This window comes from Carassius gibelio, chromosome B23 (assembly GCF_023724105.1).
Source record: "Carassius gibelio isolate Cgi1373 ecotype wild population from Czech Republic chromosome B23, carGib1.2-hapl.c, whole genome shotgun sequence".
Taxonomy (NCBI): Eukaryota; Metazoa; Chordata; class Actinopteri; order Cypriniformes; family Cyprinidae; genus Carassius; species Carassius gibelio.
Window position 1 is genome coordinate 17,601,305 of NC_068418.1, and position 25,898 is coordinate 17,627,202.

At 37.1% G+C, this 25,898-nt stretch overlaps 1 protein-coding gene across 27 annotated transcripts in view; it reads right to left on the reverse strand.

The window, feature by feature from the left end:
* Nucleotides 1-3,277: 3,277 nt before the first annotated feature.
* hspg2 (heparan sulfate proteoglycan 2) overlaps nucleotides 3,278-25,898 on the reverse strand; it is a 102,837-nt gene continuing 80,216 nt past the window's right edge. For 16 of the 27 annotated variants that reach the window (XM_052595025.1, XM_052595016.1, XM_052595019.1 and 13 more), the window contains 34 exons: nucleotides 23,190-23,325; nucleotides 22,964-23,115; nucleotides 22,715-22,844; nucleotides 21,712-21,855; nucleotides 21,486-21,620; nucleotides 21,195-21,376; nucleotides 20,911-21,106; nucleotides 20,646-20,825; nucleotides 19,061-19,321; nucleotides 18,782-18,944; nucleotides 17,762-17,859; nucleotides 17,412-17,678; nucleotides 17,181-17,293; nucleotides 16,904-17,051; nucleotides 16,409-16,525; nucleotides 16,028-16,045; nucleotides 14,812-14,896; nucleotides 14,550-14,694; nucleotides 14,328-14,430; nucleotides 14,123-14,232; nucleotides 13,781-13,889; nucleotides 13,590-13,688; nucleotides 13,278-13,499; nucleotides 12,187-12,431; nucleotides 11,917-12,088; nucleotides 11,580-11,702; nucleotides 10,247-10,303; nucleotides 8,069-8,144; nucleotides 7,843-7,921; nucleotides 7,403-7,450; nucleotides 6,440-6,510; nucleotides 6,160-6,243; nucleotides 5,975-6,078; nucleotides 3,278-5,105 (listed from right to left, as the gene is read on the reverse strand). In XM_052595025.1, coding sequence (XP_052450985.1) covers nucleotides 4,933-5,105; nucleotides 5,975-6,078; nucleotides 6,160-6,243; nucleotides 6,440-6,510; nucleotides 7,403-7,450; nucleotides 7,843-7,921; nucleotides 8,069-8,144; nucleotides 10,247-10,303; nucleotides 11,580-11,702; nucleotides 11,917-12,088; nucleotides 12,187-12,431; nucleotides 13,278-13,499; nucleotides 13,590-13,688; nucleotides 13,781-13,889; nucleotides 14,123-14,232; nucleotides 14,328-14,430; nucleotides 14,550-14,694; nucleotides 14,812-14,896; nucleotides 16,028-16,045; nucleotides 16,409-16,525; nucleotides 16,904-17,051; nucleotides 17,181-17,293; nucleotides 17,412-17,678; nucleotides 17,762-17,859; nucleotides 18,782-18,944; nucleotides 19,061-19,321; nucleotides 20,646-20,825; nucleotides 20,911-21,106; nucleotides 21,195-21,376; nucleotides 21,486-21,620; nucleotides 21,712-21,855; nucleotides 22,715-22,844; nucleotides 22,964-23,115; nucleotides 23,190-23,325 — 4,545 coding nt within the window. In that variant the 3' untranslated portion in view covers nucleotides 3,278-4,932. The remainder of the gene's footprint in view (nucleotides 5,106-5,974; nucleotides 6,079-6,159; nucleotides 6,244-6,439; nucleotides 6,511-7,402; nucleotides 7,451-7,842; nucleotides 7,922-8,068; nucleotides 8,145-10,246; nucleotides 10,304-11,579; nucleotides 11,703-11,916; nucleotides 12,089-12,186; nucleotides 12,432-13,277; nucleotides 13,500-13,589; nucleotides 13,689-13,780; nucleotides 13,890-14,122; nucleotides 14,233-14,327; nucleotides 14,431-14,549; nucleotides 14,695-14,811; nucleotides 14,897-16,027; nucleotides 16,046-16,408; nucleotides 16,526-16,903; nucleotides 17,052-17,180; nucleotides 17,294-17,411; nucleotides 17,679-17,761; nucleotides 17,860-18,781; nucleotides 18,945-19,060; nucleotides 19,322-20,645; nucleotides 20,826-20,910; nucleotides 21,107-21,194; nucleotides 21,377-21,485; nucleotides 21,621-21,711; nucleotides 21,856-22,714; nucleotides 22,845-22,963; nucleotides 23,116-23,189; nucleotides 23,326-25,898) is intronic. The other 11 variants (XM_052595038.1, XM_052595037.1, XM_052595028.1 and 8 more) reach the window with 6 other exon arrangements.

Here is a 25,898-nt window from a genome sequence, read left to right on the forward strand (position 1 = left end):
AATGATAGTCTTCAGTAACTCAAGTGCAAGTATTTCAGTCAGATTTTCATAATCAGATGCAGTTTTGTTTGTAAGTGTCACTCACTTGAACACCATTCCTCTGGGCAGGTGAAGCGCACCTTATAATCAGCACATTTCCTTCTTACTTGGTTTGCATTTACACAAGCACATCCACTTGTCGGAGTATATCTTTCGAAAAACAGACAAAATCACCTTTACATAAACTGTAAAACTTTAGGATTCTTTGTTTCTTGGATCAAAATATTAGCAGAAGCAAGTGTAAAAAACCTCACACTTGAAAGATGTTTCCTGTTTGAGATGCTGGTTGGCCTTTTGTCATCAGATTGTGCAGAACAGCCAAAACACAAGTAATTAACTAACCAAACATTTTCTTAAACATTTTCATATTCTTAAAACGCTAGTGTGTCAAAAGTATCACAAAATTCACACCTACTCTGAGTGGAGAGTGAGGTGAATGTACCTGTAAATAATGACAGACATGGAGAGAATTTTTTTTCTTTTATAAAAATATCAGTTTTAATTACTTTTACCAGCATCACGTTTCATAATTAAACTTACTTATAGCTAGAACTGCCCAGGTTGCAAATACCTTGGAATGAATAATACAATACAAAATAATATAATATAACATAATATAACATAGATGAAAAAGAAGTGACATACCTTGCTCTTCATTCTTCTTGTGTCTAGACAGATATCATTATAGTGTCTGGAAATATAAAGATTATGGGAAAAAATTATAATAATGACCTGGCCTCCAGAGTCACCGGACCTGAACCCAGTCGAGATGGTTTAGGGGTGAGCTGGACCGCAGACAGAAGACAAAAGGGCCAACAAGTGCTAAGCATCTCTCGGGGAACTCCTTCAAGACTGTTGGAAGACCATTTCAGGTGATGACCTCTTGAAGCTCATCAAGAGAATGCCAAGAGTGTGCAAAGCAGTAATCAAAGCAAAAGGTGGCTACTTTGAAGAACCTACAATATGACATATTCAGTTGTTTCACACTTTTTTGTTATGTATATAATTCCACGTGTTAATTCATAGTTTTGATGCCTTCAGTGTGAATCTACAATTTTCATAGTCATGAAAATAAAGAAAACTCTTTGAATCAGAAGGTGTGTCCAAACTTTTGGTCTGTACTGTAAATAAGAAAACACTGCGATTTTAATCCTGCAGTCCACTTTATGCAATAAACCAGGTCACAGGATAAAAAGCAATCAAGCTTTTCATTTTATACAACCACTAGGACCCATTTCTCACAGCTGTTAATTTCACATTCAAAATGCACTAAAACTATCAAAACACTCCATATATGTTTTAAATAAACACATTCTTCCAAAACACCAGCAAACCACCAAGCACACTTTCTCATTCATTGAGATCCCCACTAACAACAGGTAGCATTAGTGTTCTTTTTTATATATTATACAGTTTAAAATTCATTGCAGTATATGTTGCACAGTTAAATTACAGAACAAATGTATTCTTAAATTGTCCCATTTTATATAGATGATGCCAGTATACTTTCAAGTCACATTCCTGTCTGGTTAATCATTTGTTTAAATTCTTTATTCAATATTTTGTGTATTTCAAAGATCTACTGTCATTGTTATAATCTCCTCTAGAGTTGATACAGTATGACTTGCCTCTTTTGCACTGCAGTGCATCTTTACGATTCCTCACAATCTTAAAGGTTTCTCAAAACAGAGTGCAGAAACAGCCCAACATGTAGCTTTTCGTCAGGTTCAATCAATCTACATTGTTTTATTTCAAAAAGCATATTAATTGCTGTGAAATTCCATGTGCAGCTCATAAACAGATGAACATGAATATGCAGATTATGCACTCTTTCAAAAACTAATAACAAAATGTAACTACATAACACAGCAGCTGTTCTTACAATTAAGATATTAATTATCAATATTACATTGTTAGCAATTATGCTTTTTGAAAGCGCAGGATTGTGCTGTCAAACTAAAACAGAAACAAGTCTGGGTAAATCATGGAAAACTGCTTTGCCATGATTTCTTATCTTTTTCTCAAACCTGACATTTAATTTCACCATTAGCATTATTGTATGGAAAAGCCCAATCAGCAGGTTTGTGGATGTTCAGACCAACAGAACAACAGCAAGTGACGGTGGTAACACAATTTTCTATTCCTGAATGAACAAATCATCTGGAGTGAATGATCTGAAGCATCACTCACAGAGTTACTCATTTCGTTCTTAAATGTACTTAAACTCTTCGGTTTGAGTGAATGTTCAGTGACTCACTCATAAAGGCTGTCAACTGCGACAATTAGGAACCCATGTTCAGTGAGGAGAAAAAACCCAGACAGGCTGAGCAGATATGCTTCACATAAAGGAGCAGAAGACACAGGACAGCTGGATCAATGCTCCCGTCTCAGACCTAGTTACCATTGAGGAGTCAGTCCAGGATATGAATGGTTTCGTGTATCTTGGTATTGTCAATGGCTCTCGCAACAGAACCAAAGCAAGAGGAGCTTTTAGCAGACTCAGAACCATCTGGAAGTCTAAACAGCCAAGCCAGAGGTTTAAAACTGGTAAATAAAACAAGCATAATTTAAGTACGTTTTAAATGAGTTTGTTTCTATATCAAAACAGAACACTGGAACCCTAACTTGATGCTTCAACATAATATTTAAAGTTTATAGCCGAATAAGAAGGATTTGTGTGGTGTGAGTGTTTCATTTAATGTATTACAACCAGGGTTGCAAAAAGGAGGAAAGTTTCCAGAGACATTCCAGAAACTTTCCAGGATATATATATATTTTTTTGTAAGTTTCTGGAAATTTACCATATATTTTCAACCCTATGCAACCTTAATTTAAAAAATTAGTTTTTTTAGCAAGAACAATGAGCCTCAATAAATAACGTCAGAGAAATGTTAACATTAGAAACTTTTTACTCATCTTTCAAAAAATAAAACCCTATGGTTGAAAAGACATGAAAATCCACTTTTAAAAGGCTTTTTTCCAGCCTTCCAAACACTGAACTCCCACGTCATGTAGCTTGTGGGAAATTATTGTATACTATTAAGACAGAACTGGATTCCTTGGCAATCTTTGATCTCAATATCAAAATTCAAACACAAAAGCACAGATTGAGTGGTGCAGTAAGTGTATGAAACATTACAAATCAGCAAGAAAACACACAAGCATGTGTGATCATGCTTTAAAGCCATTTCAGACTCAGAAATCAATGATGACAAAAGACAGAATCAAACAATAATAATAAAAGTAAAGCAACTTTAATTAAGCAGTAATGCTCCTTTTTTAAAAGAAAATTAACAGACAAGCCTCAGTCATATAAAACAGTGAAAAAGACACAAGGGGGCCAAAGTGACCTTTGACCCCTGTCTGGCCCATGTGGGCGAGCATGTTCATTAGAGCTCCAAGTCACAGCACTAATAAAAGAAGGGTTTCACTAGGCAGTATTTCCACTATTCTGTCTCTTCTCACATTCATTTCTCTATGCAATGAGAACAAGCAGAAAGAATCTCTTCCTGTACATTCTGACTGAGATAATGAACCTGCATGGTTTGCTGTAGATGTCTCAAGATCTCCATTAACCCTCCGGAGGACCTCTTTTGTTCAATGTACTCTGTAAGACTCCTAAAGAATATGAATGTAATGGAAAGACACCTCAATACAAATCGATCATGCAAAAATAATATGTCAGCGTGGTTGTTAACAGCAAAACAGTGAGAAATAGATAAGACTGTAAAAATAAAAAGACTTTCGAAACATTTAAAACTGCTGCAGTGTGATTTTCTGTAACATCTGTCATCCCCTATGAGGATTTGAATCATTCTAATTCTGTCATCAAACAAAAACACGACAGAATGTCAAAATATGTCACTATTTAGAGATAACACATCCACTTTTTTAATCTAAAATGAACTTCAGTCTCAATACTTTGGCTTGAGTGACTGTACTCAGTAAACAGTGTTTGATTTTATTGTAAAGCTGCGGATTTATTTCTTACAACCCATTCGGAGAAGCAAAAATGACAAGAAACTGGAACTATGAATATGTGCTTGTTTTGTTGCCTTTGTCATGTCTGAATTTAGCACCATGTTTTTTTTTATATTACCAGACACAGCAATGTTTCCAAGCATGGAAGGCATGTCATTTCAAATATATGCAGTTGACACCATATATATATACGATCTCCCAATTATTTTTTTCTAAGCAACATTCTTCACCTGAGATGCTTCTTGATGTCTTCTGTGCTGTGACCCCACAGAGAGCCGTTCCTTATGGTATCTAATCATGCTCGCCCCCACCGGCCCTCAAACAGAATAAAAGAAGGCAGCGGAGTCTTCAAGTATTAACACAGCTCGGGCACTAAACCTCAGACACGCATTATTAGAGCCTAGAATCACTGCTAGGAAAACAAATGAGCAGGTTATTGTTAGCTTGCATTTCCCCCCACAAATATAATATATATAGATTAATATGCTTATAAATAAAAATTCAGTGCTGTAAAAACCTCTCCGATTTCAAAGGATCTGACCCACCGTAGAAGGCTCATCACGTTCATTTTTAAAACCTTTTTTTGTCATCTTTTTCTCATGGCTAAAAAGCTACTGTTCGGAGCATGTAAACTGAGCTTCTGTGTTAATAAGTCCTTCATTGAGCATAAAACACTGAATAGATGAAAACTTGTTAATAGCATCAATTTTTCTTTCTCGTTTTTTTTGGTTTAACGCAGCACAGAGAGAAAAATCCTTTCGTGTGTGATTTTTGGGATGCGGTGAAGCACCAAGAAACACGTGTCAGTGTGTGTCTCTTAAAGTGTGACTGTAGTTTGTCCTGTAAGCGTCTCGTGAGAATGTGAATGAGGGGTATTTTTCTGTAGTCTCTGCTAGTGTTTTAGGACTGCGTCTATGTTAAGCAGCGCTCCACGTTGATGCCCTCCTCTGCGTGGACCTGCAGGTCGATAGGTCGCGCTGGCTGTTCTCCGGGTCGAGCGTTCATCAGAGAGAGATTCTTCACGCAGCCTGTGATACCTGATGAGTACTTCCCACCGGTCAATGCTTTCATGTCTGGAGCTCCACCTACAGTCCAAAATACCAACTGTATTATCATTTTCTTTTACACGAAAAAGCCATTTCTGTGTGTCATCTGTAAAAGGGTTTCACAACTGTAGGCACATGGTTGTGTGAATAAATCAAGTATGAAAAACTGTACAAAGTTTGGTTGCTCTATGTTTAGCAGATGTCTTATACATTTAAAAACCTGAAGCCTTTAATGTAATTTTTTATTTTTTCATGTTAGGATACGTTTAAGAAAAACATGTGAATGAAAATTCTTTTTGCCATTAATTTAGAGTTTCACATTCATCAATGCCCTCTTAAGAGAGAATATTTGAAAATATAATTTTATAATAATTTTTTATGCACCAAGCTGGCCAAGAACAAAATACTGAAAAACTGTTGAAATGTTTTGGGTCAGTAAGATTTTAAAATGTTTTTTAAAGAAATCTCTTATGTTCACAGGTCTTCAGTGTCACATGACCCATCAGCAATCATTCAAATATTCTGATTTGGTGCTTAACTAATATTTCTTATTGGTATCAATTTTCAAAACAATCATGCTGCTTAATATTTTTGTAGAAATTCATTTAAAAAAATCAGGATTCTTTGATAAATAGAAAGAATAAAACATGACCTTAAATGTCTTTCACTTTTGATAAATGTAATGCATTCTTGCTGAATAAAAGTAATAATCTCTTCCAAAAAAGAAAAATCTTACTGACCCAAACAGTAGTGTTTTATTTAGAATGATTATTTATTTATATAATTTATTTAAAAAACCTTTTTTTCAGAACAACTCTACATAGTCTACGTAACTTCATGAATGTTAAGAGTGAAACAACTACCTGATCAATACAAGTAAATGAAGACCACTGTAATGTTATACGCACCCAGGTATATGTTGCCCTTGGTGTTCACCATGATGCTTTTGCCTTGCGACTGTCCACGCTGGACAGATCCTCCATCGATCTGGAGGTAGCCCTGCTTACCCGTTCTGTTCAACACAAAGAAAAGCTCACACTATTATCTTTCTGTCATGCTTTCTATAACAGTTTGGAGAGGTGAGGAGCATTACCGGACTGCAGTGATCATGTGCCACTGTCCATCGTTGACAGGCTCACTGGAGAGAATCTGAGCCTCTCCACTGCCCAGCTGGTAACTATCAGAGGAACAAGAGTGCGTTATGACCGGCTACAAAGGACTGATCTAGATCGGTAAGAAACTGAAACATACTGGCTGCAGCAAAGAACCATAGTAACAAAAGTCATGAGATCTTGTGTGTATTTCAAACAGTAGGTTATTACACTGTCATCACATTAGACTCTTAAGCTATGAAAATGTGCTCAATTACTCACCTGAAAACAAGATGTCCATTTTGTAAACCAAGACTTATGAAGTCCTTCCCCTTTCCTTGACCTCCCAGTTCCTGGAAAGCATTTTGAGGGAAATATTAAAGTCAGTCTCTCTGAGTCATCGGGAGGGAATATGGATATAAGCCACAGGCTTCTGGAGCCAAACATTTAAACCATAGTGTATTTTGAAGATATCGCTACGAATAACATTTCTCTTCTGTAAAATATGTGTTATTACATGACCAAAAGGCACACTTTAAACAGTCCAGAAAAAAAAAACCTGTAAGAGAGTACCCCAATAGTTGGGTTTTAAACTCATCAAATGCACGACAATCTGCTGAATTTCACTCCACTGCAGGAGAAGTTATATCAGAAGCTATATGTTAATCAAAACATGGTTTTTATAATAAAAAAAAACACCTTCAGAAATTGTTGACCGTACAACAAAACTAAACAAAAAGACACATGTATGTTGATTGAACAGGTGTGAAGGCAGGTGATAAATATGCAAACATAAGGCTAATTATTATGTAATAAATCAGTTGTTTCCAACCCTGTTCCTGGAGCCTGTGACACTGCACATTTAAGCATGAAACAGAATTTAGCTTGGAGTTTGCTCCAGGAACAGGGTTGGGAACCACTGGCATAAAGAAAGAGCAATCTTTTAAATCACACTAACACATGCAAACAATAAACGCAGTGACATTTCATTTGTTTACTCGCATTTCATGTATAACTGTGTGTAACTTGAGGACCTGTGCCAGCAGTTAGAGTACTGTAAGTGATGTAGAGAAAAAGCATTCGCTAAATCAAAGGTATACATACAGTAAGTGCTGTTTTCTAAATGTTTATCTGGGCAAGTGTTGTAAAGTTCATAGCTCCTTTGTATATATATTCAGAGATAATGACACGTCCATGCTAAAACAGACATATTTGTATGTCTGACTGCTTGTGAAGAGGCAATACCTTTATACTAGCATGCTTCTTACGGAGGCTTAGAGCGCCTGCAGGCTCCTGAGGAGGATGAAGGTGAGTTAGCCAGGCAAACATGCAATGCAGCCATTAAAATGTGCTTTAGAGGTGAGGGACAAAAGCATATTCCAAAACAGCTTCAAGCAAACTCATTTTACTCAGTTTAGTGAAATGAGGCCAAATATGAAATGTAAAACACATTGTACATACAGTATCAGACTGTGAGAGTATGCAGGGTCCAAAATTAACAATCAAGAAATGGTTCCTTAAATTGCAACTATTTTAAGGTACATATATACACACATACATATACCAAATATTTATTTTAGTTTATGAAAGTTAAATTATTTTAAGTTAAAGTAAATGTTATTAATTTTGGACCCTGAGTGTATGTGTTCTGAGATCCAGTAGAGGGCTCATGTGTGCAAACATACCACTCCCTGCCACAAGATGAGGCCGTCTCTAGAGACAGTGTTGATCTCTAACTCAATGGTCTCTGGAGAGTCAGGAGCACTGAAACAAATCAAACCATCAATAGTCAAAAAAAGCTGAGAGACACCCCAAAAATGATTTTCTGTGGTAAAAACAGCTCAATTTGTACAATTACATCAGTTAAACAAACACAGTTCATCAACTGTTTCACATATGAAGGGCCCTCACCTTCGTGGGAACATGGGCTTTGGAAGGGCCAAATATCCATTATCATGGAAATATGCAGAATATTCAATAGGAGAGTCTGGAAAAGAGAAACCCAAAAAAAAATTAATCCCAGATGCCAACTCTGTGTTTTACTAGCACCATGTGGATCTTCATCAGATAACAGAATGAGCCGTCAATGAACACAGCAGACCCCCGGACTATATTAAATCACATGTAATCTGATGAATTACTATTTATTTTCTAAGTTATAAATACGGGACTCTAAATAGCAGGCTTCTCTGTGAAAAACAAAGTACAATCATCAAGGGCAAATCAGAAAAAGTCCAACATACATTTAAAGCAACACTATGTACATTTAGGCTCTCTAGCGGTTAATAAACAGAACTGCACGCATCCCGCGGAAGAACACTCTAACCGGAGCTACTTCTCAAAGTTTATGACTATGGCGATTCACGTAGGTATGTGTTACTCCGCAGCGCTGACGACCCGAACAGAGACTACAATAGTCCAAAAATAACCACTTATTAAAAATGTACCATAGTGAATTGGAAGAAGACAAAAAGGCGGTTTGGTAGATGAATTTATGATGTAGCCTACTCGCTCATTATATAGCCTACATTTGGCAAATTTCGAACACAGAAAACGTTACATAGTGTTGCTTTAATTTATCTTCATGAGATAAATGAAAATGAATGCAAATACACACTGCTGGCAATGTAAGTCACAATTGGGAACAACAATATGCATTCCTCACAAAGCATTCCCTTGAACCGTGTAATAACCCGAGAACCCTCAGGCAACTGAGTGCTTACCAAGGAGTACTCCATGCTCAGTGTTTCTGCTGTAAACTCACGTGTCTGGTCGGCCCAAGTGTGTAAATGACGGACATTCGGTGGTTAGTAACTATAAACGTGTTTTTTTCACAGTGTGAGGACATTTTGTTTACAGACGTCGCTGTAGGTGACAGTGCGGAAAGGATGTTGGTTTCGCAACAGAGAAACAAGGATTTAATGAGAAAGAGATGACAAATTGAAACTGCAGCGAGAGGTTGACTAGACAAGACGCCGCAAGAGATGCTAAAGGGGAATTCTATGTGTGTTGGCCTTAAGAAATTGTCATAGCTTTGCAACTGTCATAATTTGAATATTACCCACAAAAACTACCAGAAACTTTAAGCGTGAAGAAGACACAGAATTCCCCTCAACGTTACATTTAAAACTTCACAGAGGACAAAGTAACCAAGTGAGTGCAGAGTGCAGACTGACACCATTCATTTTGAAAGCACAACATTTCAGGGATCTATTTACAAGACAACAGTATTCATTAAGCTGTTGGATTTTTTTATTTTGTTTAAGAAAACTTTCAGGGACATCAAGCACATATTAGATATTAATTACAGCATTAAATACATTAATATACATGAACTACTTTTCAATGGTTTGGTAAAATATTATGACTTTTTTTTCTTTTAATAAGGCTGCATTTATTGGATCAAAAATAGTTAAAACAAATATTGGGAAATATTATTACAATTATGTTGTTAAGGCATTTTTTTTTTAAAGCTAAGACTTCAAAATTTTTAGACTTTTGAATGGCAGTTTAAATATGCTAGAAAAATAATTGTCTTAATATTTAATATTTTTATTAAAATATCAGAACATCCTTAAAACTAATTTACATAACTGCATAATGTAGATATTAAGCAAATATGTTGTCAAATAATCTATAACTCTACTGACAAATAGTTAAAAGGACAAACCCCACTACATTTAAATATTTATGCTCAAAACATGAAAAATAAATTATCTGAAAGTCTTTTTTTATTTTATTTTTTTTACTTCTTACAACTTTTTAGTTATTTTTATCTGGACAAATTTATAAATATGATTTAAATAAGATTTTTTTCAACAATTCAATTTTTTGGGGAAAAATGCATTTTTTAAATAATTTTCTTCATCAGCATTGTTGATCAGAAATGTGCTTGATACTGGCTCTGATGTTGGTAATAAGAGCTCTGTAAACAGACCCCTAAAATTATTCACTTTCAGGCTTCCTTTTGTCCCCTCATTGAGGCCGTTTGTTGTGGTTGTTTTATTTGTGCTGTTAGATGGGCCCCGAGGAGGACACTCTCCCCTGGTTAGTGACGAGCGTGTCAGGCATACTGTAGTCATACTATACCATTTCCCCCACTACCCTCCAAATTCCACAGCGCCTCGGTGAACCTGGACTCCTGCCCTGTGTGTGTGGGATAGCCATGAGATTGCAGGGGTGAGATTCATTCACATGTGTCCAACACGCTACTGCTGGATGACGTTAGGCAGCCTGACTGGTGTCACCACAGTATGTTATGAAGAACCGACAAATTATTTCCCTATGGTGCTTTATGATGAATCACTTACAGCTGTGGTTCAGTTTAATGCTATGAAACTACTGACAAATTCCTTTATTCCCACAGTGAATGTGAATTCTGTAAAATGACAAACGAGGCAAACTGTGCCTAAAGAGACCAATATATTATCAGTATGAATAATAAGGCAATTTAAATTCACATTGCACACATCTTGGCTTTAGTTAGCTGTATGTTTATCGCCATAGATGTTAAATGACTTTTTAAGTAATGTAAAACAAATGTATAGGACTATTAAAAACTAATTTTGTCAATTGAAAAAAACCTGAGATGAAATATAAATATTGGATGAAGTAAATAAATTAATGTATACTTAAATACTCGAGTGAAATTAAATAAGTTGAAGTAAAAAAAGAAGACAAAATTAAAATAGAAATAAAGCTAAAAAGAAACAAAAAAACTAATAAAACGACAAAAGCAAATAACTTCTAAAACAAACTAATATTAAATAAAAACTCAAAATCAAACGAAATTAAAATATGAATAAATCATATATTAGTAAATATAATTTACAAAAATAACTAGTACTAGAGATTAAATTAAATTAAATTTATGCATTTAGCAGACACTTTTATCCAAAGTGACTTACAGTGCATTCAGGCTAACAGTTTTTACCTAACGTGTTCCCTGGGAATCAAACCCACAACCTTGCGCTGTGAACACAATGCTCTACCACTTGAGCCACAGGAACACTTAGATTAGGCTAGTTTAAAACCTGTGTATTTTCCAAACTAATATTTAAATGTCATATTTATGCTCAAAGTTATTTGGATCTAACTGTATTTGTTTGATGAATGTTTTTTTTTTTATGAAAGTGAAAATGTACATTAGCTTCTATTCTGCCCAAGACTAAATCATGTGTCTTTCAAAAGTAAACCTAAATTGAGAAATATTATAACTAGCACAATTCTCTACTTGTAATATGTCCTCAAAGATAAAGTGGACTTTGGGTGGAAAGAGCTGACAGTAATGTGCAATATAGAAACACATAACAATAAATGTACAATATATGTAGGTGCATCAATGCAGTCACTTAGCAGAAGGCAAAAATCACATACATTTCTGCAAAACAATGTGTTAAACATCTAGCAGCTGCGAGCTAACCTTTCTCACAGTGCCGGCCTGTGTAGCCGGCGGGACACACACAGTGGCTATTCACACAGCTGCCACCGTTCTGACACTGAGAGGCGTCTCGACAGCTCGACCTCACTATTTCACAACGGTCACCTGAGAAACAACAAGCAAGAAATGGAAAATATGGAATAAATCTGGATTAAACAACAATTATTAGAAATCAGATTTATGGAAGAAGATTTTAAAAGACTTCACTTTGACCTTAAAAACAGGGATGGATGAACCCATTTCTTTCCAGTATCAAGTACCACCATAGTCAATATCAGTACCAACATTAAATACAAATACAGGTTGGTTAAGTGATTACCGTCATATCCTTCAGTGCAGAGGCACTGGTACTCGTACTCAGCACTGGCCATACAGGTGCCTCCGTGCAGACAAGGCCTGCGGTCACATGGGCTGCCATCTGTACACTGGCTGATGGTTCTGCTTTCAGTGAAGCTGTATGATATATCCAGCTTCTTTCCATTGATGAAGACCTGTAAATAAAAAACAAAGCCAATATGAAAATGTTTAATATCAAAACATGACTGTGGGCTGTAATGAACACAACACTTAGTGTGAAGGCCATTCTCACCTCTCCTATGCATCCATCAAACAGCATGCTAACATTGGCAGGTTTGGGCAAGATGTCCATGCTGGGCACTCCTCCCAGATACATGGGTGTGTGGATATTAAGGCCCTGGGCCTTGCCTGGAGACGATCTTGTGATTTCTCGTGCGTGATCCACCTTCAAGGAGCCGTCCTTATTGAGGCGCTCCGCCACCACGCGATGCCACTGATCCAGAGACACAGGCTCCTGACTGCGCAGAACTGCCTGACCTGAGAACATGGGGGAAAAGCATATGTAGCTTGGACAGAACAAGCCACTATACACCGCTTCCGGGTTTCACTATCTGTAAGGTTACATTGTACTCGGGTGTGGAGGTACTTTTCATTTTGGTGTCAATTTTTTTTTTTTTTGAAAGGTCAATCAATACCTTTTAGGTGGGAAAGGGGACACAACATTTTTTTTTATTGTACTGTACAACTACAAGATTAATAAAAATAAAACAATAATTTACTTTTACTTTTATATTAACATATGATATATTTATATTATGATACATGATACAGTATGTATGCGAAATTCATTACATCGGATGAACAGAAAAATCAACAATTTCATATTAATACAATATTTAGTTTTAATTTAATTAAGAGCTCTTGAGGGTGATGATCATCATTTTCCGAAGGTTAAGCCCTTCCTTTCTGTGATATTATTGTAAACTAAAATTAGAACTAAAATTTGAATAATAAATAATAAACATTTGCATTACCTGAAATCAAATAAAAATCAAGTATAATAAAATAAAATTGTTTAATAAACCTTGAACATAAAAAAACAAACAAACAAAATAAACTGAAAAAAATATTTAGACATTAAAAAATAAATAAATAACAAATAATAATCATAAACATGACAGAAACACAACAAAACTTTAACTAAAACTAAAATTTTAAAAAAGAAAATGAAAAAAAAAGAATAATAAATATAAACAAAAACTATATTATTATGTCAACAACAGTGAAATAACACTGGTTTCTTTCAATGACCATGATGCATATGCACAATTTTTTTTTATAGAATTAGCAAAGAACACATGATTTGATAATCAGATCATTCACCTGTTCCAAGTTCATATCGGAACTCGACATGTCCGTCCACCATGGACAACGTCACAAAGTCCTCCACTTTCATCTTTTTGCCTCCGCTGAAGAACATCAGCCCTTCTGAATCCATGGGCTTGAACTCCATCTCAATCCGGAGGTCGTTATGAATATTTGTAAGAGGAGGATACGCAATATAAGACTCATCTCCGTCAAACAATGGAGTAGTTACCAGAGTACCTGGGATTGTCATGAAGAGGGATAGTGAGAACCACTTTTGACCTTAAAACAGTTAGAAAATGTAAAATATGACTTGATATTGGGCTTTACCATCCATGCATTTGGTTCCAGACTTGCCCAAGTGACAGCGGCAATCGTAGCCCAAACCATTGGGTCGGTTAATACAGGTGGCATCTGGTCCACAGGCCTCTGTTGCAGTCACAGGCAAAAATAATAATGAACAAAGAAGTAAATCAAGCATGTTGTTTACAAAACCTGATCCTGATTTTATAAATGCTGACCTGTGTGACAGTGCAAGGATGAGTGATGCTGACAGTTGCTCCCTGTGAATCCTCTTGGGCAACTGCATTTGTAGAGACTGGCAGCAGAGTCCTCACATGCGCCACCATTCTGAAACACACACATTGCTTTAGCTTAGCGATTTTCACAGGCCAAACACAAAAAAATCATAAAGCATTAAGATAACTTAGGTAGTTGAGCCATGAAAAGTCATGCTAGTCAATCCTAGAGGCTACTTAATTTGATACTTTTTTTTCTTAAGCAATGAAATTCACCTATAATTCACCTTTTTGGGGTTACTGTACAGTTTAATTAAAAGAACAGTTTTGTTTGTAAATGATTACCTGACATGGGCGATCCTTGCAAGTGGGACAATTCGAAACTCCGGTTGAACTTTTATCAACGTCCTTGAAAATGACCTCTTCACCTTGAATAATCAGCTGCTTGATACAGCCTTGAAGAAAGACCAAGACTCAGTGTAAGAATGCAAGTGTAATGCTACAACTGACACTCTCCAACAAAAGTCACATGACGTGATGGTTTTCTCACCGACAAACCCTGTCTTGAGGCCTGCAGTTTTAGCGAGCATGCTGTAGTTCGGATAACCGCCCACAAAAAGATCCTCATTCAGATCCAGACCCTTGAATTTTCCCTGCTCGGACACAGAATGTTATACTACAATTGTTTAATCGCCACTATACTGGCTTTTAACATGGTCTATTAATAAGAAAGCAGAATAAATCATCAAATTATGGAGAGAGGAATATGCACCTGTGAGGTTCCATTTATAGGAGCTTCTCCATCCACAACAAGAGAGCCCTGAGTCTCGTTCCTGTACAGCTTGACTGTGTGAAACTCGCCCAGTTTAATGGGAGTAGGGTAACGAATGGTTGCCATACCAGAGCCTACATCAAACCTGCGGAAGGAAAATACGCACGTTTGGAACATCACATTAAAAAGCCAAAGTTAAATCTCGTTTCAGATATGACATTTTGTATCCTTAAGATTGCTTTGATATTGAAGATTAATGTACCTGAATTCAGGACGGCCCCCAACCAATCCAAAAGATAAGAAGTCAGCACCGGTGGTCTTCTTTTGTCCATTATATAGAATCATACCTGGACAAAAAGGGAAAAGTCAGTCTGATTCCAGCATTCAGCCTAGTTAACCAAAAAGCTCGCCTATACACAAAGCCATTTCCCCTCTGTTTTAGCTAAAGGTAAAGCATCATGCTGAGGGAAAAGCTGCTGCCATGTTCAGCATTTCACAATGCCAACGCAAGCCACATGCATGGGCACATGCCATGAGTCTTCCCGTTCTCCATCACATGGGCATAATGATCAGATGGGGTAGTATAGACCAGTGGCCCTCAACTGATGGATTGCGACTCAAAAAATGTGTTGGATTACCACTTTGTCCAATATAAGATCCCGAAGCAAAATTTTTAGGAAGCACTGGTACAGAACATACCCTCTGAGTTATTAGTCACTCTAACCAAGTTGCCAAAAATTCTAGTTTTATTTGTAAAGATGCACAATATATTGTTACCATATGGGTTATCGGCAGATATTAGCAATTATAAATGTATTGGCAGGGCTGCAAGATTTGGGGGGGATAAAGAATTGCATAAAAAAATTATTATTGTGCTTGTTTGCACAAATCTGCACAATTTAACCAAAATTTTGTGATGGTTATAAAATAACTTTTTTTTATATGTTATTATTTTTATATTAACATTTTCGTTTATAAATATTTCTTGAGTTATTCTTATCACTAAATAAAATATTAATACATATACAAATACTACACTATGGTAATATTTCACTGTAAAATAAAAAAATGAGTATAAGAAAAATAACATAATTGTACTTAACATTAAACTTAAATTGCAGTACTAATATAACATTTATGGCTGTAATAAACTATTAAAGCTTCTCTTTAAAATTACTGATTTTTTAAAATTTATTTAGAATTTTTATTTGGAAAGAAACCATCAATTATGCACACATACTGTTCAACTGTCACTACCAGGTGTAAAAGCTTCAGTCGGTTCATGAGAACATTCCTGTATCATGCTGCAACCAACTCAACATGAAGCAGAAATGCTTTGATGAACAGTATAATCTATAGTCATGCCTGCGTATGTTCACAAGGGCCCTTCTAAGGGGCCAGTGAGAGATGCTGATGGCATTCAAACATCTTGCAGCATGTGCTCTCTCTGGCACTCTCAGGCAAGCAAGCAGACTCACCCGAATACAAAATGAGCCCTTCATACCAAAGAGATGTGAAAGAGGGCAAAGAACAAAAAGATTAATTGAGTTCACATACAATAAAGAAACGTATATATATATTAAAAAATAACTGTACAACTGTACAAATATTTTAGAAACTGTGAGCGCTTTACTTAGTTTAGGCAATACTGCAAATGAATTTTTGTAGTTAAAATGGCTTTCTTATTTATGAGGAACAAACAATTAGACATTTTGAAGAATCTTCGATTTAATAAACGACAGTCACTACAGAGAACAAAGTGAAGTTTTTTTTTTTCAGTAATGACAAACTTTTAAACTAAGTCATATTTAGAACTGATTTGGTGCAGAGAAGCATCTGGAAGATTTGAGGGTCCTTACCATCAACATTATCCGGCCTGAAGGTTATTTTGATGCTGAATGCATGGTAGGCGTTTCTGATAGTGTGGAGTGTGAGGTAAGAGAGTGGCTCCTGGGTAAAATAGGGCATCACTCTCTCTGGAAGACCATATGAACATGAATGAATGTTAGAGAGACAAGTAGAACATCTCCCAAACTCTTCAGAGTAACAAACAGCTCATGAAAAACACGTCTTGGTGGTGGTAGCATAATAGTTAAGGATGTTTCCATATCTCCACACTGTAAGAGATCCAAAAGGCAACACTTCTTAAGTCACTTTGGATAAAAATATCTACTTAATGACATTTAACCAGATCCCATGGAGATGTTTGAGCAGAACTATACTTTGTCTAAACATCCAGATGGAATCAGTGCTCTCATCTCAAAGCCACAATTACAGACAAGCAGCATTGTGACTAAAGACTTACTCTGGAAATGAATATGTGACTACAGACGGAATGGACTTGCAATACAGACCATGAACAATGAGTCTGGTGAAGGCCTCGACTTTCCCTTGCTTGTTAGCAGCTGTACACACGTACGTTCCTGCATCTGTGTGTGTGACCCCAGGGACTGTCAGGACATGGCCATCCTGTCTGCACTTAGGGGGCAACTCATTCTCCACCTGGAAGAAGAGCACACATGGGCTTAACAATCTCTTTTTAAAGTGAACAGAACCATACTTGGTACTCTTAGTACTTTTGGTGTTTTGAATTACAGTAGGGCAAATTGAGCCAGGAAATGTAAAGGTTACCTTTGACCATGTGATGGTTGGGACTGGGTATCCAGATGCAATGCAAGGCAAGACCGCATCAGAGCCAACGGTTACGTCCTTTGACTCAGGCTGTGCAGAAATCTGAGGCAAGGCTACAAAGTGCATTGGATTCAGGCCTCAGCTTGCCGTTTTTAAGGTGTCACATACTACAAATAAAAACCACTGGCAAAAGAAGCGTCAAAGACATTCTGGATATAATAATGTACTCACACTGGATATTAAGGACCACCTGGTTATACTCCGAGCCAACATTATTAGTGGCTGTGCAGCGGTACTGTCCTGAATCTGATTCGACCACATGATCAATCCTCAGGATGTTCCCCTTTATCTCCACATGATCAGGTAGAGAGCCTCCCACTTTACTCCAGCGCACCGTGGGCTCAGGATCCCCGATCGCATGGCACTCAAACTCCACTGAGCTGCCCACCATCACCGTCTGTACTGATGTGCGCACATTGATCATCACTTTGGGCAGAGCTGGGAAGACAAAGAGCACAGAGTCATTGGTTTTCAAGTTTAGTAAACCAAGATTTGGAAACATATTGGATATCATAACGGACCTTGAATGGTGAGTTTGCCACTGTCCTGAGCCTGAGCAAACAGACTTGTAGCTCTGCACGTGTAGATTCCCTCGTTGCTTTGTTCAAGGTTCTCGATTCTGCACAAATATTAGAAATAAATGACACAAGATAATTCAAAACATTAGGGTATTTAATTGCAAATAATATTACATATCCCAAAGAGAATATTATTTTACAAAATTAACAAAGCAGGGGAAACAGATAAACACATCAAAAACTGCATACAAAATCATTTAACAAGGTCATAATTTTGCATAATCTGATAATTTATAAACAATTTACTGTATTTTTATTTATTTTTTACTTATTTTAATGATTAAAAAATTAATTTTGTGCACTACCCTGTTAAAAAAAACTGATATTACAAAAACATTAAATATAAAAAATATAGTTTTCCTTAAAATTTGAATCATTTTTTCACTTTTTTGCACAATTTGTAGTGTTTGTATTTGTAGTCCAATTTGTAGTCCATTATTGTAAGTTTGTGGGGAAAAAATTATCAAACATTTTTCATTGAAGTTATGGATTTATAAAATTTTTTACAAAAACGTTTAATTTAGCAAGGACATATTAATTGCTCGAAAGGTAACAGTAAAGAATTGCTACCAACAAAATTCAATTTAGAAATAAATGCTGTCCTTGTAAACTTTGAAATGTATCAGTTTCCGCAAACATATTAACCATCACAACTGTTTTCAAGATAACATTAAGAAATGTTTATTGAGAATCAAATCAGAGTATCAAAATATTTTGAAATAATACAACAGATAAAAAAACTAAGATTTTGAATAATACTGCAAGTTTATTAATTTACACAAACCAACATTTGGTGGCGAATTAGTCAACCCCTCCTTAATCATACAGATCTGGAAACTGGTTACCCACTAAGGCTGATCCATTTAGCTTAATTATATTATTTATTTATTTATACCTTCATGTTTTTTAAGGTGCTTTATAAATAAATGATGTACTGATTGTTTGATATTAGATGAGACTCACCTGAGCACTCCGTCTTTAATGTGATGATTTGGCGGAAGAGCTCCCCCTTCCTTCAACCATTCAATCTCAGTGTGAGACCCTCCTTTAGCAGCACAGGTGAACTCCACAGCGCTGCCCAGAGCCTTCACTTCTACCTGTGGGGACACTTTCACTGACAGGGGTGCTGCAGGACACAGAGGTCAGAGGTCAAGCTGAATGCTAGTTAGAATTCATCTGATGATCACCGTGAGTTTGAAGGAATGTATGATGCATATATTAAAGTGAACTGTCAGGACTCACATCGGACAGAGACTCTGGCCAGCGCTTCACTCTTGCCAACCTTGTTGCTGGCCACACACTTGTATGTCCCAGCGTCGCTCTCCTTGGCCAGGTTGATCTGGAGGTCTTCTCCTTGCTGCTGAGCAGTAGGAGGCAAGCTGCCATTGACCTTAGTCCACTCAAAACGCATGGGCGGGGTGCCGTGGGCCAGGCACTGCAGGCGGATTACTTCACCCACTCGCACGGACACGTCATCGGGCAAGGAAGTGGCATAGGGTGGGGCTGCTCCAACCAAAGAAATGTCAGTTACAGGATGTTGGAAAATTACCACGGGCTTATTTTAGAGAGCTTTACAAAAACAGGAAAATATGCTTCACACTTCTTGGAGGAATTCAGACAAAAGCTACAATGTAAAAATGTAAAAAATATAGGGGTGCACGATAAATATCGCTAAAGCCGATTATTTAATCAGCTGTAAACTCCATCAGATGCTTGATTTCACATAGAACAGAACCCATAAAAAAATATATACAGTACAGACCAAAAGTTTGGACACACCTTCTCATTCAAAGAGTTTTCTTTATTTTCATGACTATGATAATTGTAGAGTCACACTGAAGGCATCAAAGGCTATTTGACCAAGAAGGAGAGTGATGGGGTGCTTCGCCAGATGACCTGGTCTCCACAGTCACCGGACCTGAACCCAATCGAGATGGTTTAGGGGTGAGCTGGACCGCAGACAGAAGGCAAAAGGGCCAACAAGTGCTAAGCATCTCTCGGGGAACTCCTTCAAGACTGTTGGAAGACCATTTCAGGTGACTAGCTCTTGAAGCTCATCAAGAGAATGCCAAGAGTGTGCAAAGCAGTAATCAAAGCAAAAGGTGGCTACTTTGAAGAACCTACAATATGACATTTTCAGTTGTTTCACACTTTTTTGTTATGTTTATAATTCCACATGTGTTCATTCATAGTTTTGATGCCTTCAGTGTGACTCTACAATTTTCATAGTCATGAAAATAAAGAAAACTCTTTGAATGAGAAGGTGTGTCCAAACTTTTGGTCTGTACTGTATATATTTATATTAAATGTAGAAAAGAGGTACAATTATAATATATTCTCGATGTTAAGATTTGTTTTAATTTAGAACAAGAAAAGAAAACTGAATAAGAAAATAATTTTTGCAATGTACATGAAAATTTGTAGAATATAAACTAGAAGATAAAGTAATTTGATAGTAATGATCTAAAATGCAATAATATCTAATGACATTCTGAACATCTAACATGTGTTAAGAATACTTAGATTTGTTTTCTTGCTAACAAAAACAATTTTTGATTTTTTTTTTTGCAATGTATGCGTGTATAATAATTTTCTAATAAATATCTAGATGTCAGACACGATAAATGTATTTCAAAATATATTCTCTCATTGTCATAATATTGTAAACAATTTAGCTTCAAGTACATTGATTGGAATTGGGTGACATTTTTTCCTGGAAAACAAAGTCAAATACAATTAAAAGAAACTATCTTTGAAGTGTAAAATGAACATGAATCAGATAGATAAGGAATAAAAACAATCATCTCTAAGAACAAGTTAAGCTCACTGTCTACTTCCAGCATGATGGTGACTTCACTGGTGCCCATGTGGTTTGTGGCATTGCAGACATATTGACCAGAGTCCTGACGGCCCACATTTGGTAAGACCAGGCTGTTGTCAACAATCTTGTGTCTCCAAGGCAGAGAAGACCTTTCTTTAGACCACGTGATGGTGGGCTTTGGGAATCCTTTAGGTAAGATAAAAAAAGCTTTAATAGAAGTCTGCTTTCATTTTCACCTATTGTATTTTAACAGTCATATGGTTGCACCTACCATGGGCTTCGCAATGAAGTGTTGCAGTTGATCCCTCTACCACGACTATCATAGGCTCACGGACGCTGGCACGGGGGACAGTCGGCACCTGAGACCCTCCTTCAACAAACACCTCTACTCGAGTTTCAGTTGTGCCCTGGTTGTTCTGTGCAGTGCACACATACGTGCCACTGTCTTCCGGCCGTGCAACTAAGATCTGAACATAGAATCAAACACACTTTGATTAACATATAGATGCAAACGATTGTGAAATCAACAACGGCTCGACTTCAACGGCCCATAACCTGCATGATAGCACTGGAATCGACGGGAACGGGGCTGCTCAGAATCGTTTTACGGTTGTTGTCTAGTCTGTGCCATCTGACAGAGGGTCTTGGCTCTCCAGCGGCCTGGCATTCGAGATTGATGGGATCGCCCACCCTGATTCGCAGCGGTCCTGCAGGGGTCACTACAGCCTTAGGAGATTCTAAGTATGAAATCAGACAAAAATATAAGTATAGACATAAAATGGAGCAAGAAAAATGTCCAAAAAAAAACTGAAACCAAATATAGTGTTTGTTTCTGAACTTGTTTACCTCTCACGATGAGTGAAGCTATGCTGTGGGTCATTCCGAACAGGTTGCTGGCCACACAGCGATAGGCGCCCTTGTTTTTGGCTTGGGCATTGGTAATAGTCAGGAGTGAATTGTCAAGACCAATCTTCACGTTATCTACATTAACAAATGAAAAGAAGCAAAATCATTTCTATTCAGGCATCATATTAATTGATGACTGACATGAAAGTGAATTGCAGCAGTGTACCTGGCAGAGGTAGGTTGTTGGTGGGTTTCCACTCTAAGCGCACCGGCTGGGCTCCGCTGTGGACCCTGCACCTGAAGCTCGCAGACTCGCCCTGCTTCACTGCTGCGCTGTGTGGCTCAATGGAGATAATGGGGCTCTGGAGACCTACTCCACAATCAAGCCACAAAATATAGTAGGCACATTTTGAGCAAACACATTAAACAGGACTTTACAGGCTAAAAGGGCCATTGAAAGTGGCAAAAATATTCCACACATTTAAAATGTGGAGGACAAATCTGCCTATGTAGTGCAGTCTTCACATTTTTATCCAGTGCTTCTCTAGATAAAGTAGTTAAATGCTATCTCAGTCATTTTTAATCTTTTTTAGCCCAAAATGTTGCAAATTTAAATGTATGATATCCATATGAGAAACAATTACTGTCCCAAAAGGGCTTAAGATAAAAGAAAAACTCCCAAAAACAAAAAAGAGAGCTGTATAATTGAAAATGTCAATGATTCAGTTAAAGGGGTCATCAGATGCTACATGCACTCTTACAAGCTGTTTGAACTGAAATGTGTGTTGGCAGTGTGTGTACACAACCACCCTATAATGATAAAGATCCACCCAGTGGTTGGAAGAGAGGGGTGGGGTGAACAGAGCTAATTAGCATTTAAAGCAACATGCAATAAAACAGCTTGCTGTAGACGGAGGTAAAAACTGTGTTGTTTTACATTACCATTAAGACATTTTAACCAGACTGTTACAGACTTTTCATTAAGACCCTAAAGGATCATATCAACTGGAAAATGGGCATCTGATGACCCATTTAAGTATTTGACATAAATTGACACCATTATGGAAAAAAATAATCATCAAATATGAAATATCATCAAATGAATTCTTGGGACACAGCAAGAGATGAAGGGCTGAAGTGATGAAAAACCAAAATATGAAGATAGATGACATTTGGTTAATGATCTGCAAGATGAACTTTCCTGTTTCTCATCAATCTAAGGGACTTACGGGACGAGCTGGACAACACAGACACAGATACAGAAGCCTGACGGGGGAATGGGCCATCGTCCACCTGACAGATATATTCTCCAGTGTCATCTGCAGAGGCCTGCAGGATCCGCAGCTGAGCTCCTAAAACCTTGAGTCAAATGCACATGGAAGGACACATATAGTTCATATATTTAACAATCAGCTCAAAGATCTGTCATACATACTACATGTAATTCAAATATGCCTGATAGTGGACTGAGATAAAACCTGATGATTGGATGACAGCAGGCCGCTTGCCCTGCTCCATTTGACAGATGCTGGAGAGGTTCCTGGGACGATGCAATTAAGATCCAGAGTCTCTCCCTCCATTACAGAAGCAATAGAAGGCTGGATGGTGACTCCAGAGGGGATGATTTCTCCTGATCACCATGACAGAATAAAATTACTATTATATCCTAAAAATACTAGTCTAAAATGAATGGATTTGCCTCACCTCTTTTTACAGAGACCTCAATATGAGCTTCTGAGGAACCAACAGTGTTAGTTCCAACACAGAGATATGTGCCTGCATCAGACGACCTGATATTGGGTACGAGGAGAGTGCCGATGTCAGTGCGCTCCACGCGGGCCTGAGGAAGATATGGATGTATGGATATTTGAGGTACATTTTTAGTTATTTTATATAGAATCTAAGCTCTGTTCAGACTACATTATTATTATTTTTTGATTACGAAAGTCACTGTGTGAAGATTATCCGGTTCATGATTCATCTTGTTGTATCGTGAATAAGAAATATGTCAAACTATATGATGCAACCCGACCATTCAACGCATGCTGCCATTGCAACAACATGCGTGCTGTCATCAATAGCGCGAGAAAAGACAGAAGATGGAATGAGTGTAATCAAACAATGGCTAGAAAACAGCATGTTTTGCCCTGTCTCGTCATCAGAAAAAAACTCAAATGAATTAAAAGGATTGTATGGACTGTCATAGAGAACTGAGGTAGAATAGTTTTTATTTAACCTTTTTTCATTGTGTCGCGGTAGTCCCTTAATCATAAATGCAGGAGTACTGTTGCCGTAGCTCCACGCATATTTCCCTCCAAATTATTCCTAGCAAGACCGATACCATTGTCTCCCTTTCATTTTGGCATGTCTGAAAGCTTGTACAAAGGCCCTTATGTGCTCCTTTTGGCCAGTGTCACAGATGATCCCCACGACACCCTACGTCAAGCAGATCGTGGCAAAATCGTGTAGTCTGAACAGGGCTTAAGATATTATTGCTGCGATAATTTTCTTTAAATCTGCTTTAAAAAAATGAACATTATAAAAAGTGCTAAATAAATCAATTGGTTTGGCTTTTTGTGAACATCAAGTAAATTTGGTCAATAGGAACAGAATAAACATAACAGCATTAATAATAGTAGACAATTTAACACTCAATACTTACCTTGAAAAAACTTAGTTTAAATGAAACAATTGAAATACATTGATATGCAGTAATACCGGCAAATAAATGAAGTAAAAACTGTTTAGCGTAGTTTAGTCATTTATGAAGAGATTTTTGTTATGAGGCTATCACCATGTCTTAACCAAGAATAGTGTGATGTGATACAATGAAATTGTTCATAAACACAGCCAATCAAAACAATTCACTCACTTTCTCGCACCTGCAATGCACTGTGGCTTAGGAGTGCAAAACACATACCAATAATTTAGCATGTTTATTATGTTGTTGTTGTTTACGGAAATTGTCATATCTACTATGTACTTGACTTTATTATCGTCCTAGCCATTTATCTATAGTGGATAATAAATCAGAGGTCAAACAAATTCACAGAAAATTGCTTTATTACTGCACTTCAGTGTTGCAAAATTGTGGATAATATTAAATTCTACACTTCAACAAACAGGCTACGTTTCATCCTACAGGGCTCATACATAGGACCTAATGCCTAAAAAGGGTTTAGCCTCCACAATCAAGTAAAAGCTTTGAAGGGATGAATGGTATGGGGACCAAAAAAAAAACTATTCCTCGGAATCTTGCCTAATTCAACCTAGACAAAGCATGATGGGAGAGAAGCCTCCATTAGTTTGAAGTGCCCTTTGAAGTGACCAGTTTTGAACACTAACATTTGAAAACCCTTCAATATGGTTTTCACTCCAAAGTTGCACTCTGGGGGCAGATAAAGACTTTTTGTGTTGTATCTGGTTAAGACACGGTGTAATTATTTATGCCTCATAACAGATTGTTATTTGTCATTGGTGTTACATTTATGGTGCTACAGGTCTATATATTAGCAGATGATTACTCTGCAATTACTTGTAATTGATTAATGGCATTGGGGACAGTGATTATTTCACGCGACGAAACATATAGTGACAGTGGACAGTTAAAGCAGCTAAATGGCTATACAACAAAACGTCTAAATCCTACATCTAGAGACATCCAGGCCTGTAAATCAACCTTCAAATGAAAACATATTTAAAATATCTTAGTTTTGATGATGCAAATACATGAATGTGATTAGCACAATTATGTTGTAAATTTTTCAACACGTATGCAGAGGATTTCTAAAACTGAAAGTTACATCTTTAGTGTACTCGCTGCTAAAGAAAACACGACTGTATTCAGAAGGGAGGGGTGATATTCTTTATCCAGGAGTAAAGCTGCTTAACTATGATCTAGTGAAGCGTGGCGGCAGTAGAGCCTGGATGGGGCAGGCTTGGTTGAATGAGTGTCTGAAACCATTCACAAATTTTCAAAGCGGCCCGTTTGCTAGAGCACACAGAATTTCTGCATGGCTGCACGGCAGACCAGAGCACACCCTGGGAAAAGCTGACACAATGCAGCGATGCTCTCAGGCAGAACAAACCAGTCCACAAAGACACAAGGTATGCAAGACACCAAAGCCCTCCAGCAGCATGGGACAAGTCGTCCATGTCTCATATCTTGAATAACCCAAATCTAGCAGTGCAAAACATGTACAGTGGGTTTCAAAAGAAATGGGTCCACTGCTTCTGTTTGGATTTCTATTTTGCCATTTTTCTCATTTAAATACATTTATATCAGCATAACAATTTTAGTCCAAATTTCAATTGTAGAATGCAAATGAATTTCCGTATTTGGTTTGTGCAGCCTTTGCTTTAAAGAAATAGTTTACCCAAAAATGAACATTTACTGAAAATGTACTTACCGGA